This window comes from Miniopterus natalensis, chromosome 8 (genome assembly GCF_054644295.1).
Source record: "Miniopterus natalensis isolate mMinNat1 chromosome 8, mMinNat1.hap1, whole genome shotgun sequence".
Classification (NCBI taxonomy): domain Eukaryota; kingdom Metazoa; phylum Chordata; class Mammalia; order Chiroptera; family Miniopteridae; genus Miniopterus; species Miniopterus natalensis.
Window position 1 is genome coordinate 26,612,700 of NC_142088.1, and position 20,166 is coordinate 26,632,865.

Consider the following 20,166-nt stretch of genomic DNA (forward strand, 5'->3'; position numbering starts at 1 on the left):
GCTCTCATTCACTCTCAGGCTTTAACAGATTCCCAAATCTGTACCTCCAGCCAAGGCCTCTGCTGTAAACTTTCATCACGCATTCCTGCTGGATAGCTCCATTAGATATCTCATAGGTGTTTATATTTACATTTTTTTCTGTCATCTTTCTAAATAATGAAAGGTCTTTAACTACTTTAACCCCAAGTTTCCATCTCCCATATTCCAAATTATTGTTAAATACTAAATTAAACTTTGCTCTTTTTCTTTCAAAAAAATTAACTGGTTTATTGACTAAACCAGTCTCAGGATGCAAGCAGAAAGCCATTTTATCTTTCTTATTATAACTGTTCTTTTAAACTTGCTCTATCAAATATTTCCCCCCATTTTTCCTGGATGGAAGCTGGGGTAGATTCCCTAATTTTTCTGGTTACTCAAAGATATTAATGAGTAATAGTTTTCTTTTTTTCAGATATTAAAGTCCACTTAGGTCTAATATCAAAGTTAATATCTTTCATCTAATTTTAAACTTCCCTTCTCCGCCAGCTGGAGGCTTGCTTAAGCTCAGGGCTTGCATTTGGGAAGGTCAACGTCGTCAATCTTTTGTCACTCTTATCCCTGTCCTGGGCATCCATCCCTTAATAGCTCACCTTTGGCTCCACTGGCGTTGGGGGTTGATGGCAGAGTGGAGAATGAAAGGGAGAGGAAGGTTTACACGTGCTGTGTCTTGTATGACAACTACCTCCTGACTGTTTAGTGCCCTTGGTGATAGCACAAGCCCAGATATGCCAGATCTCTCAGGGGATCTTTATGTGGGTGCTCTGGAGCCCCCCAGTCACTGGATTCTCCTTTCAGTGGGAAATGCCTTCTCTGGCAGGCTACTGGTGACTTTGACTTCAGCCTTAATCTGAGTCCCGCCACCCACAAACCCTTTCGTTGGGGTCTTCTCTGCTTCTAGGTGGGCTGCCTGCACAGGTGCCCACTGAGCGTGACCCAGCTCTGGCGTTTCTCCAGGGCGGCCTGGATCTGGTCAGAGGGTGCAAACACATCTGTCTTGCCAGCAGTCGGAGGACACCTCCCACTCTCCCTGTTTCCCCCCGACTCTGCCGAGAGGATTGCTCCAGGCACTCTCTTCAGTTTCTTTTTTCTTTTTTATGGAATTTATTGGGTGACACTGGTTAATAAAATGTTATAGGTTTCAGGTGTATAATTCTACAACACATTATCTGTGTATTGTATTGTCTGCTCACCACCCCAAGCCAAGTCTCCTTCCATCTCCATTTATCCCCCCTGTACCCTCCTCTACCTTCCCTCTGCCCTTTCCTTCTGGTCATACACTCTTCCAAAGTAGTATTTTGGGGTTCTTCAGATATATTCCCGAAAGTGGGGTCACTGGGTCAGAAGGCAGCTTCATTTTTAATTTTTTGAAGAAACTCCATGCTGTTTTCCTCAGTGTCAGCCATTGGCTTTTTAAATTTTGCCTCTTCTCCATTCTCTTTCTCCTCTCTTCCATGTCTCTGAACTTTTCTTATATTGGATCTCTGTGTCTTCCCATGTGATTTTCTCATATTTACTTTCTAGTGCATAATTTTCTGTTTTTTTATGATTATCCCACCAGTTAATCTAATTGAACTTTTTGAAAGTTCAATTAGATTTTTACTGCACATATTTCAAGTCATCTCTTTTAGGAAATTGGCTTTTTTCATTCTTATCATTTTCTGATGTCTATTGCTTTTTATATAAAATCTTATTGAACGAACCACCAGGGTACTGAAGAGGGCAGAGTGCCATGGATGTGGTAACTCTCCCAGGCTTTGTTCACGTGCCTTCACTGCTGCAAGTCTGACTCTTCGCTCTGATCTCTCTCTCTCCAATTTTAATTGTGAGCTCATTTCAGCAGGGTTGTATCCCCATTCATTCTTGCATGTTCTCAGCTGTGGAGGTGTCCATAGGGAGCAGTTCACATTTCTGTCTGAGGAAGGCTCTAGGGTTTTCTCTGGTCCAGGATAACTTTTTAATGTTAATTTTTCAATTTGGGTGCATGTGCCCAAGAGTAATAGAAATTTGGATTCCATCTTCATGAATAGTGTAGGCTTTTCATCAGGCCCCGTGTGAAGTGTAAGCGCCCATCTCTTCTGTAGTTGACTCTTTTTTTGTCTCCCCTCAGTAGGATGCTGGAGTAATTTTAGTTCCCATTTATAGGCAACACAGCCTTCCACACTGATATAGGTAGATCATTTCAGCTCCTCACCTTGCTCACTTCTGAGGGTTTCTTTTTTCTGTTTCTGTGTGGATATATATACACTTGTCATATGCAGACACCAAAGCAAAATGTACCTCTATAGCTTGAGCATCTAATTGCTTTTCCAGCTTTAATTCCCTTTTCACAGATGATTTTCTTTTCATTGTTTCAAAAATGCCTGTGTATTGTTTTTTATGTAGCATTTCCCTATACTTGCAGTAGGGGGATTGGGTGGTTCAAAGTGAACTGAATTCTCCATATTGACCAGAAGTCAGCATTGAATTTCAAAAATGAATTAGTTTAGATTTTGTCATATATACAACTATTCAGAAGTAAAATATAGTAACAGACAAAGTAATGCACAAAGAATTTCAAAGGTTAGTGGGAAGGAGGAAATTATTGAAGAGGAAGTGGGAAATATGGCTCTCAGTTTTAACTTTTCTTTCTTCAGAATGTATATGAAAATATCACATTATTCTACAAAGATTGTTTCTTTCTTACACTTCAGAACCTTATTTGGAGCCCTTCACCTACACCTTGGGGGGGCACCTGAAGGCCCAGCTGGCACTGGAAAGACTGAAACAACCAAAGACTTGGCAAAAGCTGTAGCCAAACAATGTGTTGTGTTCAACTGCTCTGATGGGCTGGATTATCTGGCTTTAGGAAAATTCTTTAAGGTCTGAATTGATACCCTTTTTTTTCTTTCTTTTTACAATATGATAACTGCTTAGAGAGGAAGGTTGTTTATAATGAAATATGATTTAATGCAAGTAAAAGACATTGTAGTTTAAGTAAAGATAAAATTAAAGTACCATCTTAATAATTCTCAAGAGAGGTGGGTTTATACAAAATCTTATCTCCCTCTCCAGTCCTGCTATAATGGGTCAGTATTACGGATAGGAATGAGTGGTGTCCCTTCAAGATATTGGGGCAGATAAAAAGTTTGAGAACTACTACATCAGTTGAAGGGAGTGGGAATCTGAAGACTTCTTTAACTGCAGACCTTGTAATTAACAAGTTATGATTCAGTAATATACTTTTAGAGGCTCATTCTAGTTCATCTGTTTTATTGAACTTAAAAATCCATGTTGTGTTTTTCTCTGATTCTGAGTCGGAATTCCACTCTTATGATTTTGTAAGATTGCAAAAGGGGGATTAAGATGTAAAGTCTCTAAACTATGAACAGCTTGTCTGTTTAGCACTTTGTTGCTGCTGCCTATTTTCCTTACAATGTTAGGTGGTACAATTGAACAAAAAAAAAATCTCCATTTGGGATTATGGGCTCTATTTGTTTGTTTGTTTTATTTCTATTCTTCTCTAATTTTCAAAGTACATTTTTAAAATTCCATAATCCTTACTTTTCCAAATTTCTCCAGAAGTTAACATTAAAAAGTATATAACAAAACTAACACAAAAGAATATACCAATCCTACCTCATACAGTAAACTGTTCCTGGCTGAAATATGGCCTGATCATTTTATAACAAACTTGGAATATTAAAAAGTTTCTATCTTTGTAATTTTGAAACAATTAGAATAAGAGTTATTAAAAAGTCAATATTGTAATGACTAAAATCTCAAGAAAACACTTATATGACTGACTACCACTGCAGTCATCATCTGTGAAGATATACAACCTTGTTGTAATGATTATTTAAGAAAGAATGGCAAATCTGTTTGTTAGATTTGCATACCAGATGTTTGCATATTCCTAAATGTTTAAAGAAATATCTGGTGTTGCTCAATTTTTAAATCTATATAATAATATTCTTAATTCTTTAATTTAGATTTGTACACTGAATGGCATTAAATTTGCTTACTAATAAGTAATTCATTGATTATCTGGGCACTTTGTGTTAGGATCAGATTATGCTGAATAATGGGGGCACGAAATATAAAAGACATGAGAATTGCTATTAAGAACCTCACAGGCTGTCTAACTGTTTGAATGTGTGACTTCATAAGCATTCTGTTCCTTGTGATTTCTAAGCCTTTTATTATAGCATGTATTAAGAGACCAAAGTCACAGATAGAATCTTGTCTAAGTAATGAAAATGAACATTCTTTGACATGCAAAGAGTTCATGTTTAATCCAGTGTGGTTCAGTAGATTGAACTGTGTGTATAGATCCAAGCTCAGCCAGTATTAGTTGTGTGGACCTGTGCTAATTACTTAACATCTTATGTGATACAGTCTTAGTTTCCTTACATAAACGATAGATACAAAGTGCCATGCACCTAGCAGGTACGTAACAAAACACACATACATACAACCTATACAGAATGTACATTCAATAAGTATATGTTAAATAAAAAGTTTTAAGTGTATCTGAATCTGGACTGAATGACTCAGGCTTGATTTTCCAGTTTTTCCTCATGACCAAACGGCACATATTTGTGAGGTAGCTGTGAGTTAGGATTGCTAACGAGGGCCTCAAACTATGTTAGTTGAGGACCTCAGACCACAAAGAAGTTTCATCGGCAACAGAAGTCATCTTATTTAGAGGATTATTACAACCCATTCTATGGAGTCCATATGGAAAAAACAAATAAAATATGCTTGTAAATAAAAAATAAGAAAGGCTTTGAAATTACAGGTGTACATCTAAATGCTAAAAATATACAAAAAGTTAAAAAATCAATTGAAAAATTTTTCCAATAGATCAAACCCTTTATTCATGCATCATAATGAATTGGTAATAAGAAAAGCCATCTTGAGAGATAAAGGTGAAGAGCAATTTCCTTGATCGATATTAAATCCTTGACAAGATCAGGTGAAAATGCAACATTTCAATGAAATATTCAATCAGACACAATTGAAAAATTTCATTACTGTTTTTTCCCAGGGATTGTTATCTTGTGGAGCCTGGGCTTGCTTTGATGAGTTTAACAGAATTGATTTGGAAGTACTTTCTGTGGTTGCTCAACAAATTCTTACCATCCAAAGAGGTAACGAACTAGTTTGTCTTTGTATTATATGAAAAAAGTAGAAATATGAGAGGTGATGAATGGCACAAGTCACACTTATATATGGAATTGCTAAGTCATTTCATTCTTGATTACCCACAGGTATTAACGCAGGTGCCGATATACTAGTATTTGAAGGAACTGAACTAAAACTTGACCCCACATGTGCTGTCTTTATAACAATGAATCCTGGGTATGCTGGGCGATCGGAACTGCCAGATAATCTGAAGGTATGGAAAGGGCAATTATGTCATCCATTTCCTTCCTGTAATTTACAAAGTCAATATATAAAAAGAAAGAACATGCTATCCTTGAATATGCAAAATTTTGCTTTTAGGTGCTATATTTTAACTTTTATAAAATAATTTTTAAAGCTGTGAGTACCTTTAGAAAATATTCAAGCCATATACAATTTCCAAAACTTATATTTAAAATTTGTGGTAATTATAGAAAATTAGAAAATACAGGAAATTGTGAAAATGTATCCATCCATTCTGCTGCTTACTATATTGTATCCTCCAACTTTAAATGCCTTTTAAAATGTCCAGTTTTAAATGCTGAAATCAGACAACTGTGTATACTGTGTGTGTTTTTCAAGAGTGTAACACGAGCATTGTCCTATCTTTTTAAACATAATTCTATAAGTTTAGTGAATTATAGCTTACTGTTGGACATTTAGTTTGCTTTTCATTTTCCTGCATTGTAAATAATATTGCAATGGGCAGTTTCTACTTAAGTCTTTTCTCTATTTAAAAATATTTCCTTAGCCTGGGGAGGGGAGTGTGGGTGCAGGGTGCAAGGGATCAGTGGGGAAAAAAGGGCACATCTGTAATAGTTTGAACAATAATTTAAAAAAGACCAAAAAAAAATAAAATAAAAATATTTCCTTAGGTTGAGTCATAGGACAAAGAGCTAACAATGTTGCTAAGCTGTCTTCTAACAAAGGTTGAAACTATTTACACCCTACAGCAATTCTCAATTCTCATTAATACCCAGCACCATTTTATTTTTATTTTTGGTAAAAATAACAAAAACACTTTTCCAATGGAACAGACTAGAATCTTCACTTTTCTGGTGGGTTGCATGTTTATGGCCAGTGGGTAGTGAACAATACTGAAGAATATTGGGCTGTGATTGCAGCTCCAAACCCGTCTTCTGACTCTCAAGCCTGCATTCCTTCCACTAGAAAGCCTCACCTGAAGCCCAGCCTCCCAACACCAGGCACTTTCTCACCAGTCCAGATGAGAAGCCCTGCAGAGTCCTGCAGGGTCCAGTGCTCTTTCCCTATAACATGTCATTTCCTCAGAAGAACAAAACATAATTGATACTTTGACACTTGCGTGAATTAATAATTCACCAAATATTTAAGTAAGATAGAAATCTGAAAGTTCTTAAAACATAATTTAAGGAAAAATATTTATATAAAAAGTTAATAATACATTTATTATATAACAATATTGAGAGGCCAATTTTTTTTATTTTTGTTTAAAATACTACAGATGTCCCTTTTTCTCCCCAATGACCCGTCCCATCCCCCTCCCCAGTCCCTCTCCCCACCATTGTCCGTGTCCTTGGGCTGTGCATATATGCATATAAATTCTTTGAGAAGCCAATTTTTTAAATAAAGTGTTTTTTTCCTATAAGAATTGGACATTGTAATTTACTCATATTGCTGAAAAGCTATAAAATTAACACATTATGAAATAAGGAGTAGGGTTATCTTTATGATGGTGTTTTTAAAAGCACATCTTTTTTCCACTCCCGTAGGCTCTCTTTCGGACGGTAGCAATGATGGTGCCTGACTATGCTATGATTGCCGAAATAGTCCTGTACTCCTGTGGGTTTGTCACAGCTCGGCCACTGTCGGTAAAAATTGTGGCTACTTATCGCCTGTGTTCAGAACAACTGTCATCGCAACATCACTATGACTATGGAATGAGAGCTGTGAAGTCAGTGCTCACTGCTGCAGGGAATCTAAAGGTAGCAAAGCAAAGCTGTTTTTCACTCAGGCATTTCCTATTTGTAAATTTCAGGACCATGTGTCTTCACAGAGTTTAAGTAACTAGTTGGTTTCATCAACTGAAAAACATTCCCTTATTGTTCTAAAAAACTGATTATTTGCACATGTGAAAAAGGAAATTTTATGATTTGTAAAACCTGAGTCTTAATTCTTAGTTATTTGAGTTCTGTCCCATCGTTTTAAATATAGAAATTAGGTCCTACCAAGGAATCAAATTCTTTGTTGCTGAGAAATATTTTGAAGGCTTTCATTCTACATGAACATGCATAGCTTTAAAGGAAATAATCTATAATTAATAAATACATACAAAAGTCCCTAAACACTGTCATTTAATATAATTATACAATTGCAGCTAACTGTAGTCTAGCAGTAATAGATTTGCAATATAATGTTTGCATTTTAAAATGATATAAATCACAAGTATAGATGAAAAACCCAAATATTCTAGGGTGTGGGTAACTTCTCCTTGGTAGTATTTTGTGGAACCATGAAATGTAACTGTGCATTAGTTCTTTATGAAAGCAAGCATGCTAGGCTATAGCTAACAGCAAAATACAAAATGTGACCTTGGAGTTTATAAAATTTTCATATTCATGATTTGTAGAAGATAAAGATTTTAAAATACATCCTACCTGATTAAAAGCAATGGTATGCATTTTTATCTTCCATAATAATGTTACCAAGAATTCTGATATATAGTGGTAATATTCTATTTCACATTAGCCTAACATGTCATTGCATTTTTTGCAATAAACAAATGCACCTAGAAGCAACAGTTTGTATTAACCTGGCATGCCATGATTACATTACGGTCAGATAATGGGAAAGATAATGCATGTCCTGGTGTATGTCATCACTGACATCTTGGCTATGGAATTGAGCTATTAAAGTTACACAGCAAATGAATCCTGTCATTCTCTGTCCAAAGCTAATTTAGAATTGTGGAATGTGTTGCCTTGAATATTTTGAAGTTTGTTTCTATTATATCAAGAAGCAATTTAAACATTTGCTTTAAAATAATAGCCTCTCAAATAACAAACTTTTGACACTTTCTAATTTGTGTGTGGTTAAATTGATCCAAAGACAAAGTTTACATGAGCAGGACTAGCTTTGATATTGGGAGCTCTGGAGATTCAGAGGCAGCTGAACTTGACTGCCAGGCATCACTGACTTTGTAAGGCTCAAGTTGGTTAGGTAGGAACAAAGAATTTATTAGGCAGAAAGATTCTAGAGAAGGGGAAGAGGGTTCTGGAAAATTAACTGTAAGATGATAGGCGAAACTTTGGAGATGTTGAGTGAAGTATTGAAGTAGGGAGAAATAATTCTGAGTTCAGATTTCTGTGAAGTATGTGAACCTTATTATGGGCATGAGCAACAAGTTCAGAGTTCAACCAGTAAACTTTGGATTTACCACAGGTGTTTTAAAATTTAATACACGTTTTCTAAAACACCCTCTATTTAAGTGACTTAGCACATTAACCACCGTCGCCACTCTGTCTGCAACACACCAGCACACCCTGTGCTGTGCTCTCAGCCAGCACACTGCTCCCCCTCCACTTTCTGTCAGATGAGCTGTGCTCCTTACCCAGAGAAAGTTTGCTTGTGTCCCGAAACTGTCTGAAGCCAGTTAGAATGTTACTGTTATTATGTCATTTAATTAAATGTCAAGGAAACAGATGATATACAAACATGAAAAGAGTTTTGTTTTTATGAAAACTGAGTTCATTGTTTAAGAAAGATTCAGTAAGATGAAAGGCTAAAAAATGCATTTGAATTAGGTGTGGATAAGAACAGTGTTTAAGACGGAAAAATACTTAAAAATTGATAAGGGTGCTACACTTAGATTGTCTCACAAATATGTGAAGAGCTTGATCTCCTTTAAAAAACAAAACCAGAACACTAAAAACTCTAGATGGAGCAGATGATGCATCGAGGTGTTTTTTTGCAAGAAAATTAATGCCAAACTCTACACTCAGAGAAAAAGGCCTTGGCATAAAAATATGGGCATATATGTGAATGTTAATATGTTTCAAATTTAAATGCATCTCTGAAAAATGATTGCGCACTTTTAATGATTATTTCCACTTAACCAGCCCACTCACTACTTGTCTTGAATGCATAGGACAAGCAAGCTCTTACTCAATATGGAGCCAGTGGCTGCTCCTACATTATATTGAATTCATGCCAATAGCTTTTTACTCAGAGCATCTGTGAAGAGATAGTTAGTTCAGCCTAGGTTTTCATGATTAATTAGTGGAGAATTCAACAAGAATAAAGGTTAGTTTCTAAAATTAATAACAATCCAACTAAATGAAAATAATTAATAATTTGGCATAGGTTTAAATTGCCTCTTGGGCCTGTATGTGTGTGTGTGTGTGTGTGTGTGAGAGAGAGAGAGAGAGAGAGAGAGAGAGAGAGAATTCAGGGTTGCAGTTAAGAGATGCTGATATCATCATGAGTATATTTTCTTTTAGCTGAAATATCCAAATGAAAATGAAGAAATTTTGCTGCTTAGATCTATTATTGATGTAAATCTGCCAAAATTTTTGGCTCATGATTTACCACTCTTTGAGGTAAGAACATTTATTATTTCAATGTAGCAAACCTCTTATAATAATGTACTTATCAAATGTCTAAGTTTGCAACTCCCTAGGAGAAACTTCCATTATAGAAAGCAGTGATATGGCGCAGAGAAACATAGATCATTCCACATTTTATGTGACGTGTGTTTAGCTAACTTTGTTGCTTCAGATGACTCTTAACAACTTGGGATTTTAAAATAGTACTTTTTTTTAACTTCAGAATATAATGAGCACACAAAAGTTACAAAATATGTTTGCTTATAAGATACAATAGAATGTAGGGTCCGTGAAGGGAAGTAATCCGTCTAGCACAGCATCGGCTCCCTTGCACAGAATAAGTACTTGGTAATTGTTTGTTAAATTAGTGATTGAAGTAATAAAAAATTTAAAAAAGCTTAATTCTTTGAAAAGAGTGCAACAGCTTTTATGAAATTGGATTTTCAGGATGATTTAAGGTAAGAACTAAGCATATTAATCCTGTTATATTTTAAGATTGGATTAAAAATGACTGATAAGAGTATTAGAGTGATGGTAGAAGCTTCCATCCTATAATTTGATTTCGTTTTTTTCTTCTTCCCGTCTCAGGTAGAAGAAATCAGTGAGGCAGGGCGTGGGCCCCCGAGAAATATTAGATGTTGCATGAACTTGTGCTGCCTGGAAGTGCAGGCAGTTAGCTTCCAGGGTGTAAAAACCGAAGTTGTTGTGACTGTCACAGGTGGAGAAGCGGCACTGCCCCGCCTCGAGGGCCAGTGCCCTTAGTCATCCGTAGCAGCCCTGTGGCGTCCTTCAGAAAGCAGCTTCCCTTAGGGTTTAGAGCTGGCCGTGCGAGCATTTATAGAACAAAGCCGCAAGGAGTAGGCACCATGTGCTTGCTAAAGTTTCCTTCAGCCTTTGGGGCTAGAGCCCCGCGCAGACCTCCCAGGAGCGAGCACGCTTGCCTGCCGAGGTGGAGGCATAACTCGCTAGCCTATTCCCTTGCAGCTTCGTGTTCACCCGGTGAATGTTTCCTGAGCAGTGTTTCACGAGCAGCATGATCGGCGTTTCCAGTTAGGACAGCTCCTTGTTGTGAGAGTCTGTCCCTCACACTCAGAAAGTTTCTTTCCCTGCCCCCTCCCCCCAGTGTCTATAGACCTCTCCCACTGTGACAATCAGAAGAACAGCGCCACGCGCTTCCAGCTCTACCTGGTGGGGCTTTTGTTGAGAGCTACTCAGTACCAAACATGTGCTGGAGATACCTGCTCCTTTCCAGGTTAACCATAAAGAATTTGAACAATTTGAGATTTTTTTTTTAATTTAGAAAGCAGTATGCACTTACTATGGACCAGATGCTATTTTAAGAGCTTTGCTAATAGTAATTTATTAAATACTGATAATGATCCAGTGGGGCAGGTGCTGTCCCTATCCCTGATTTACAGCTGGTGAAACTGAAGCACAGAGATGATAAGCATCCTGTATTTGTGGCCAGTACGTGAGGGAGTGGGGGTTCCAAACACACAGTCAGGCGGCAGAGTGCTCTTAACCACTCTACTGCATTGCCTTTTCTCTTCTTTGTCCCAAGGAAACTTAGTACTTTGATGAAGTAGGATTATGTTTCAACATAACAGCATTTAAAGAATTAAATTTAGGAGTAATTAAACTTGAAATTTGCAAATTCTAAAGTATAACTCAACTGTATGCTTGCATATAAAGCTCTTCTGAATTTTTACTTTTACCTTCAGAGTAAAAAAAATAGTCCTATTTCTCACATAGGATCTTATAGTACTTATAAAATAGCCTTAGCAGTTTATAAAGGAAGGTTTCTGAGAGCTTGCAGTTCACTTTATATGTTCATGAACACTAATTGCGGAATTACAGTTCTTTCCAATCATATATGATTGTATTCGCTTCCTAAAGCTACCATAACAAAGTACCACAAACTTGGTAGCTTAAGACAACATAAGTTTATTCTCTCACAGTCTGAAATCGAGGTGCTGGCTACCTTTGAAGGCTGTGGGAAAGAATCCTTACTTGCCTCTTAGTTTCTGGTGGCTACTGGCACCAGATTTATAATCATTGACTTGGCGTGGCTTGGCGTGGCATCACTCCAAGCTCAGCCTTCATCACTGCAGGGCCTTCTTCCCTAGGTGTCTTTCTGTCTGAATCATTTTTTCCTTTCTATTCTAAAGACAACAATCATGGGATTTAGGGCCCAGTATCACTTCGTCAAACTTAACTTACATCTGCAAAGACCCTCTTTCCAAATAAGGTCACACTCTGAGGCTCCATGAGTTTTTAAGGGATGCCAGCTGATTAAAATACTACCTACTTCAATGATTAACATGCTTCTGAACTCATTTTTCTATATGGTAAGAGATATGGACTGAAGTTCAAGTTTGTTTTGGCAAATCCAGGTATTCTAGCTTCACTTGTTGAAGACTCTCTTATCTTTTATCTGAGGAATTGCCTCTGTGCCATTGTTGAGAATGAGTTGTGGGTTATTTCTGGACTCCCTATTCTGTTCCATTGATATATTTGTCCATCTTTATACCAATATGACAGTCTTTAGAGTTAACTTTAAAATCCGATTGCTCTCATTGTCTAACTTTTTAACTTAAACAGACTGTAAAGCTATAACATTTCTAGAAGAAAACAGAAGAAATACCTTGTGACATTGGGTTAGGCAAAAATTTCTTAAATACAACATCAAAAGCACAAGGCATATAACAATAAATTGATAAAATAGACATAAAAATTAAAAAGTTTGTTCTTTGAAAGATACTGGTAAAAGAATGAAAGACAATTTACACACTAGGAAAAATATTCACAAATAAGATATATGACGGAGGACTTGCATGCATAATATTTTTTAAATGCTCAAAAGTTACCATTGAGAAAAAACAAACATTAAAAATCGGCAAAAGATTTGAGCAGGCACTTTTACTGAAAACGATATATGTATGGCAAATAAGCACATGCAAAAATGTCAATCATTGGGAAATGCAAATTGAAGCCAAATAAAGTGCCATTGCACACGATTTGTATGGTTCAGATTAAAGCCTGCTCATACCAAATACTGGAACTCTCATACACTCCGGGCGGGGAGTGTAAAATAATACTACTACTTTGGAAAGCAGGCAATTTCCTAAAATGTTAAACACCCACTGTATTGTCCAGGTATTCTACTCAGTGCTCACCCAAGAGAAATGAGATCCTTTGTGCATAAAAAGGACTTCTACACAAATGTTCATAGCAGCTTTATTTGTAATAACCCCAAACTGGAAACAATTGAAATGTCAGTCAATAGGGGAATGGATTTAAAAACTGGGCCACTTCAATGCAAGGGAATACTTCAGTACAATGAACTGTTGACACATGCCAAGACGAGTGAATTTCCAAATCTTTATGCCAAGTGAAAGAAGCCAGACAAGAAAAAGTAGTAATATATAATTTATATTAAATTCTAAATAATGCAAATAAAAATAGTAACAGAAAGCAAATCAGTGGTCACCCAGGGGTGGAGGTAGGAGGCAGTAAGGAGAGGAGGGAAGGAGGGTTACAAAAGGTCACAAGGAAACTTTTGGGAGTGATAGATACGTGATCATCTTGCTTGACTTGATTGTTTCGCTTATCAAATTGTACACTTTAAATATATAGAACTTATGTCAATCATACCTCTATAAAGCTGTTAAAATACTGTTGAACTATTATTTAACTGCTCAATTTCCATGAATATTAAGTATGAGGATGAGAGAAATTATATCATGTTTATGTGTATATATATTTGTATATATGTATATGTGTGTATGTGTATATATATGTGTATACATATGTATGCATATGTATATATGAATAGATAGTAAGTGCATAAATATATAATATAAATCCTCGAATCTTCTATCATCAGGGAATTACTTCAGATTTGTTTCCTGGAGTGAAATTGCCAAAACCAGATTACAATGATTTGCTGACCGCTATCAAAGACAACTGTGATGCCATGAATTTGCAAATGACCACTTTCTTTTCTGAGAAGATTCTCCAGATATATGAAATGATGATTGTGCGCCATGGTTTTATGATTGTTGGAGAACCATTTGGAGGAAAAACCAGTGCATATCGCGTCTTAGCTGGAGCACTACATGATATTTGTGAAAAAGTAAGTGTGTTATAAATACATTGATTTATTTATAATCAGGTTTATGCAAGATACAATCTATGGTCATTTTAAAAGATAGTTTAATGCAGCAACTTAAAATCATGAAAAAAGTGAGTCAAAGAGAAAATGAAAGTAGAGAAGTTATATGAAGCAAGTAGGAAGTTCAGCCTATAAAGGGTATGCCACGTGTTTTTCTCTCAACCTTTTATTTCTGTTTTTAAAAAGTTTAATTATAAAGGTAACACATGGTCATTGTAGTAAAAAGTCTGGAAACATGAAAAAATCTGATGGTTTTGTTTTCATACTTTTAGGAGAGTATTTATTTTCTGGGTAATTATAACTATAATGCCAACTTCTATTACTGGCTGCTTGTGGTACAGAATTGAAATGTGTGCATTTTTGTGTGTATATTATATATGTGTATGCATATATATAATAAAAATAAGTATTCTATTATTCAAAATTTCTGTCCTACACATTACAGTTGGGTGCACTTTGATATGCTAAAGGAATGAGGCTTTTTAAAATTCTCCAACTAATATTGCATTTCTGTCTACTTGTGTTTTAAATAGTTTTTGCTTCACATATTTCAGTGTTCATAGACTAGATGGGATTTGTGATCATTATATGTTCACTGTGCAGTCTCCCCTTCAACCAATATAAAATTATGTACTTGTCCTGTTATTTGCCTTGTATCCCCTGCATCTAATTTCAATATAGCAACCCATGTGTTCTCCTTGCATATATATTTGCCCATGTCTTTAATTGTAACTCTGGGTGTCACTGTGATTTATTTTTTATAGAGAGTAAATAGTTTGGTTTTTATTTTCTCCAAGTTGATGGTCTTTATCTTTACATGGCGGGGGGGGGGGGGGTGTTTAAATTCATTTATATTTATTATACAAACTGATAAGCTAATTATTTCTGTCATCTGTTTCTTCTGCTTTATACTTTCATGCTATTTCCTTTTCTCTCCTCCCTTCTCTTCCCTTCCCTCCCCTCTACCGCCCTGCCTTTGTTTTCTTGGTTTTGGTTTGTTTGCATTTTTTCTGTTTTGTTTTTTTTTTTTTTATTATTACACTGGACTGATTTTTTTGCTATTAAAAAAAAGTCACTAAAAGAGCTAAATGTGGTGCCACTCAAAGATTAAAGAAGGTGAAGGTATGAACATGTATTCTGGTCTAACTGTAAAGCCTCAAAGGTTCACTACCTAGAAATCCTAAGAGTGGCATTGTGGTAACCTAAGGGACAGGCCTTCATAGCCACTGCATGCAAGCTACAGCTTCACACTAGCCTTGCTGCATCTGGGACAGAAACCTCTGTTTGGTGGTAGCAACTTCCTTCTAAGAAGACTGACAGAGCTTTCCCATACTTTGAATTTAGGAAGGCACTTTGTTTTCCACTTCCTGGCCCGAGACAAGAAAGCAAAGACCTTGAGCCTGTTTTACTCCTTAATATTGTCATTCCCACATCTTTTCTTCTGTTTGGTAGTTTACATCCCAAGCTCTGGGGTGGTGGGGGGAAGATAATATTGGGAAGAATTGAACTTGTTATGTTGTTATATATAAACACGAAATGATTATGAATAGGTAGAGCACAGGATTTTTAGGGCAGTGGAACTATTCTGTGGTATTGAAATGGTGGATAGATGACATTATGTATTTGACAGAACCCATAGAACTGTACAATACAAAGAATGAACCCTGCTCAGCTGGGCGTGGCTCAGCGGTTGAGCGTCAACCTAGGATCCAGGAGACGGAGGTTCGATTCCTGGTCAGGGCACATGCCGGGGTTGCAGGCTTGATCCCCAGCAGGGTGTGTGCAAGAGGCAGCCGATCAATGACTCTCATCATTGATGTTTCTTCCTCTCTCTCTCCCTCTCCCTTCCTCTCTCTGAAATCAGTAAAAATATATTTTTTAAAAAAAGAATGAACCCTAATGTAAACCATGGGCTTTACTTGATAACAATGTCTCAATATCAGTTCATCAATCATAAGAATGTACCACACCAATGCAAGGACTTAATATATTGCAGGAGATCCAGGATGAAGGGGAGAGGAGGAAAGGAATATGTGAGAATCTCTGTACTTTCTGCTCAATTTTCTGTAAACGGAAAACTACTATTAAAAAATGAAATCTATTAATTAAAAACCAAAGAAGCCTATGCCCCAATGGTATTAACATCTCTTATAATAATTCCACAACCAGTTTTCAGTGTTCTGGTTGAAATTGACAACTTACCAGTATTAACTTTTCCATGAGAATGGTACATATTTCTCTCTATTTAGATCTTTCAATTTTCTTTCAGCCCAAAGTCAGATTTTGTAATGGTGTTAACATTCTTTAAGGTTTTTAAAAAGAAGGAAAGAAAGAAAAGCAGAATATGTCACAGATCATATGTAACCTGCAAAGCCTATAATTATCTATCTGACCCTTTCCCCAAAAAAATGCCAACTCCTGTTTTGTAGTTTTAGATTTATAGATCTTGTACAACATTTGCTAACTTTGTGAGTTTTTAAATACTATCGTAAATGGTATTTTAAAAAAATTTATTTTTCAATTTTTTATTGGCATAGAAAATATAGTCTATTTTTACATGTTGACCTTGTGTATTGGAGCCTTGTTAAAGGTACTCCTTACTTCTGGTAGTTTCCTTGTAGAGTCTTTAGGATTTTTTATATACACAATTATGTTTTCTATAAATAAAGACACTACTCTTCAAAATATAAATAAATAAGTTGATTGATTGATTTTTTTTTTCCCATTAAGGGTTTAATGGAAGAAAACAAGGTTCAAATTACTGTTTTAAACCCGAAGTCTATCACGATGGGCCAGCTGTATGGACAGTTTGATTTGGTGTCACACGAGTGGTCTGACGGGATCCTCGCTGTCAGTTTTAGAGCATTTGCTTCTTCTGTGGTAAGTGCTAACGCTCTTGCACGCACGTTTAGAAACCTATGATATTCCCTTCTCACCAATTTCTGATTTTTTCAGTTGTTTCCGACAAACATATGTATAGCTCAAGAGATTTACTTAGAACACATTACTGGATAGTCTACAGTGTTTCTGTGAAGAACCTCATGCACATCCATGAAAGTGCCAGAGACCTTGCAGGCAGGCACCTTTGCCCTGGTGTGCACACAGAAGAGAGGGCAGGAGGAGGTGTTTCTGGTGATCTTCCCTCAGGCTAAATGACCCAGGAAGGCAGGCGTCAAAATAGCATGGTCCTGTTGCCCCCTCAGCGATGCCCTTCCTTTGCCCTGCTGTAGAGCCCCTGTCACTGGTACACCCACTGGCGGTTAGATATACTCCGGTGTTTAGAGAAGAAATTGCAGACCATTACAGAATGATGTTTCAACGTTCCAACACTGTCCCTCTGGTGCGTTAAGAGGACAGTGCACTTCCTGTGGAAAGCAGAAGACGTAAGGGATATGCCAGCTCTGACTGCTGTGAATGGGAGCGGGTACTTACCTCTCCTGGCTTAGTCTGCTTATTCTGCTGAGTGGCTGTTGCCCACCCTAACATAAAGTTCACAGACCAATAAATGGTTTCTTGGTTGTCATATGTTATCAGGCTCTCTATAGAGTGTGATCATATGGGAAACAGCTCGCTAAGGCTAGTCTTAAAAGAAAAAGGGCCTAGGCTAGAGAGATTTATTTAAAAATTTAATAAATAAATGGAATGTTTCCTTTACTTTGATCACATACATATTAAATCTGGTGCTCTTTTTCCACTTGAAAACCCAGATGATAATGACCCATGAGTCAGTGTAATAACATCAAGTCTCAGCTCTACTACTATTGGCTGAAGGATCTTGGGCAATTAGTAACATAAGGATAGGCTCTCTTGGAGCAGAGACCTTGCACAGTGTCAAGCTTTACTAGTAATTTCAGGGGTAAAAGTAATCCTGAAGCACAGGTAAGGCAGGGAGAGATCTGGGGCTATTGATGTAACTTCTCAAGTCCTCTTACTACACTGGATGCACTTTGGCCCAGATTAACATATGAAGGATCTAAATAATGTATGCAGTTACATTATTTATACAGAAATAATCATGAGATCGCTTCCATTTTATACTTAGTTACACAGCTTACATTTTCCAGGAAGCTGTGTTCCATAACTATTGAGTTTCAGGGAGGCTAAGTAGATGACCTAAAGTTACATAGCTGATAAGTAGTAGAGCCAAATTAATAGTGAGGTCCTTCAGACTGCAAAGCCCAACATGTTGCCATGACAAGACAGTGTTTTCCAAAGTGAATATTAACAGGCCTGGGAAGCCAACAACAGGAGGGAAAGTTAATCTCCGAAGTATGGGCCCTTCCCGAACTCGGCCAGAGCTGACCTCTGAGTGTGAGTGTGTGGTGGCCCGAGCCCATGACAGGCCACTGTCTCATAGATTAATGCATTCGGCCATAGGAACTGAAAATGTGTGAAGATGGATTCAAATTGTTCAACTCAAATTCACATTTGCCAAATTTGAACCAAGGCATCGTCTCTGTACGTAAAGAGGCTGATTCTTAAGGATCTGGAAAGGAGAACCTGTTTTTGCCCTTCCCAGCAAATACCTGGCCACTCCTTAATAAGTTTATTGAGCATTTACTGTATTCCGGACAATGTGTAAATATTTTTATATTTATCATTGTGGGACTGTGAATGTTATATAGCTATTAATGTCCTATACCTCAATGAGGCAGTTCAGCCCAAGAGGTGTATGTATATGTATGTGTGTGGAGGGAACAAAAAATCTGACTTAGCACGCAAGAGTAAGTAATATATATGAACACAATACTATATATAGTCAGATAATCCAAGTGAAAATGCTGTTTTCCCTGGCAATTACGTTTTTAACTTATAATACTTTCTAAAATGTGTTACATATGAATTCAGAAACATTGAAAAAGAATCTTAAGAAAAGATGCTATATTGTGTCTCGTCCGTGGAATATACTGTGTGGGACAAAAGTAGGTTTACAGTTGTGAGTACATGAAACACAGTTTATTCTTGTATTATTATTTATTAGTTATTGTATTATTTTCCATATAAACAACTGTAAACCTACTTTTGCCACATCCTGTATAGGCTTCTTCAGTGACAATGTCTCTCTTTCTCTCTATATATATCCTTTATTCTACATATATTCTACATGTTCTTTATATATATATACTTCATTCACATATATACATTATTCAGAAGGTACCTTTTCATTTTTGTGGTGAAATAATTTTGAAAGAGTTAGCATTTTACGTTTTGAGATAGTATTGAGCCGCTTCCATATATTACCATTACCACATTTTTGCCTTGTGTTCACCATATGCATAAACCAGACACCAGACAGGAAATGGCTAATTTTTGATGGGCCAGTCGATGCAGTATGGATCGAGAACATGAATACCGTGCTGGACGACAACAAGAAGCTGTGTCTGATGAGTGGCGAGATTATTCAGATGTCACCACAAATGAATCTTATTTTTGAACCAATGGATTTGGAAGTCGCTTCTCCTGCCACTGTAAGTTCTCAGTTTTGACATCTGCTTATAAATTTGGAATGTGCTAAATGCTTCTATTACTGAATAACTTTGACTTTAAATGAAAAGTATTAGTAGAATTCACTTGGACAGCAACCTGGGATTTTCCAGGAGCAGATGTACCTGTTGATGTACCTTGACAAATTTGAGTCGGTTTTTTTTTCCTTTGTGACCATTTGGTAAAGTGAGACATAAAAATTTAGATCATGAAATTAAATAAAATAAAGCTTTTTTCCCCCCAAAAAAGTTTGTAAGAAACAGATGTACCAAGTCATATTTCTTTTATAAGCATCGCCTAGATGGTAAACGGTTTTTTCTTTGCAGGTTTCCAGATGTGGAATGATTTACATGGAGCCTCACATGTTAGGCTGGAGACCATTGATGATGTCTTGGCTAAATCTCTTACCTGCTACGGTCAGTGTTACTCAGAAGGAATTTATAATGAGCTTATTTGACAGAATGGTCCCTGTTTCTGTCGAATTTATTAGAAAGCACACAAAGGTAAGAGGGATGGGAATTTTAAGATTTAAAAAATAAATGGAAAATCCAAATTAGCCAAATGTATCAATTTTAACGTCTGCTTTTATTGCCAGCTACTAGATACTAAAATAATTTCTTAATTGGTTTGACTAAAAGCTTTTTGCTAATTAAAGTAAAGAGATTTTTATTCATATACTTATTCCATCAAAAATAGTGTAAGTGTCCCTGGTCTGTTTGGCTC

General features: G+C 36.6%; 1 protein-coding gene across 1 annotated transcript in view; it reads left to right on the plus strand.

The window, feature by feature from the left end:
* The window catches only part of DNAH7 (dynein axonemal heavy chain 7), a 184,497-nt gene that overhangs the window by 68,808 nt on the left and 95,523 nt on the right, over positions 1–20,166 (plus strand). The window contains exons 26-34 of the mRNA XM_087819982.1: positions 2,730–2,898; positions 5,066–5,168; positions 5,289–5,416; positions 6,954–7,166; positions 9,681–9,779; positions 13,672–13,920; positions 16,690–16,839; positions 19,245–19,427; positions 19,770–19,946. Coding sequence (XP_087676108.1) covers positions 2,730–2,898; positions 5,066–5,168; positions 5,289–5,416; positions 6,954–7,166; positions 9,681–9,779; positions 13,672–13,920; positions 16,690–16,839; positions 19,245–19,427; positions 19,770–19,946 — 1,471 coding nt within the window. The remainder of the gene's footprint in view (positions 1–2,729; positions 2,899–5,065; positions 5,169–5,288; positions 5,417–6,953; positions 7,167–9,680; positions 9,780–13,671; positions 13,921–16,689; positions 16,840–19,244; positions 19,428–19,769; positions 19,947–20,166) is intronic.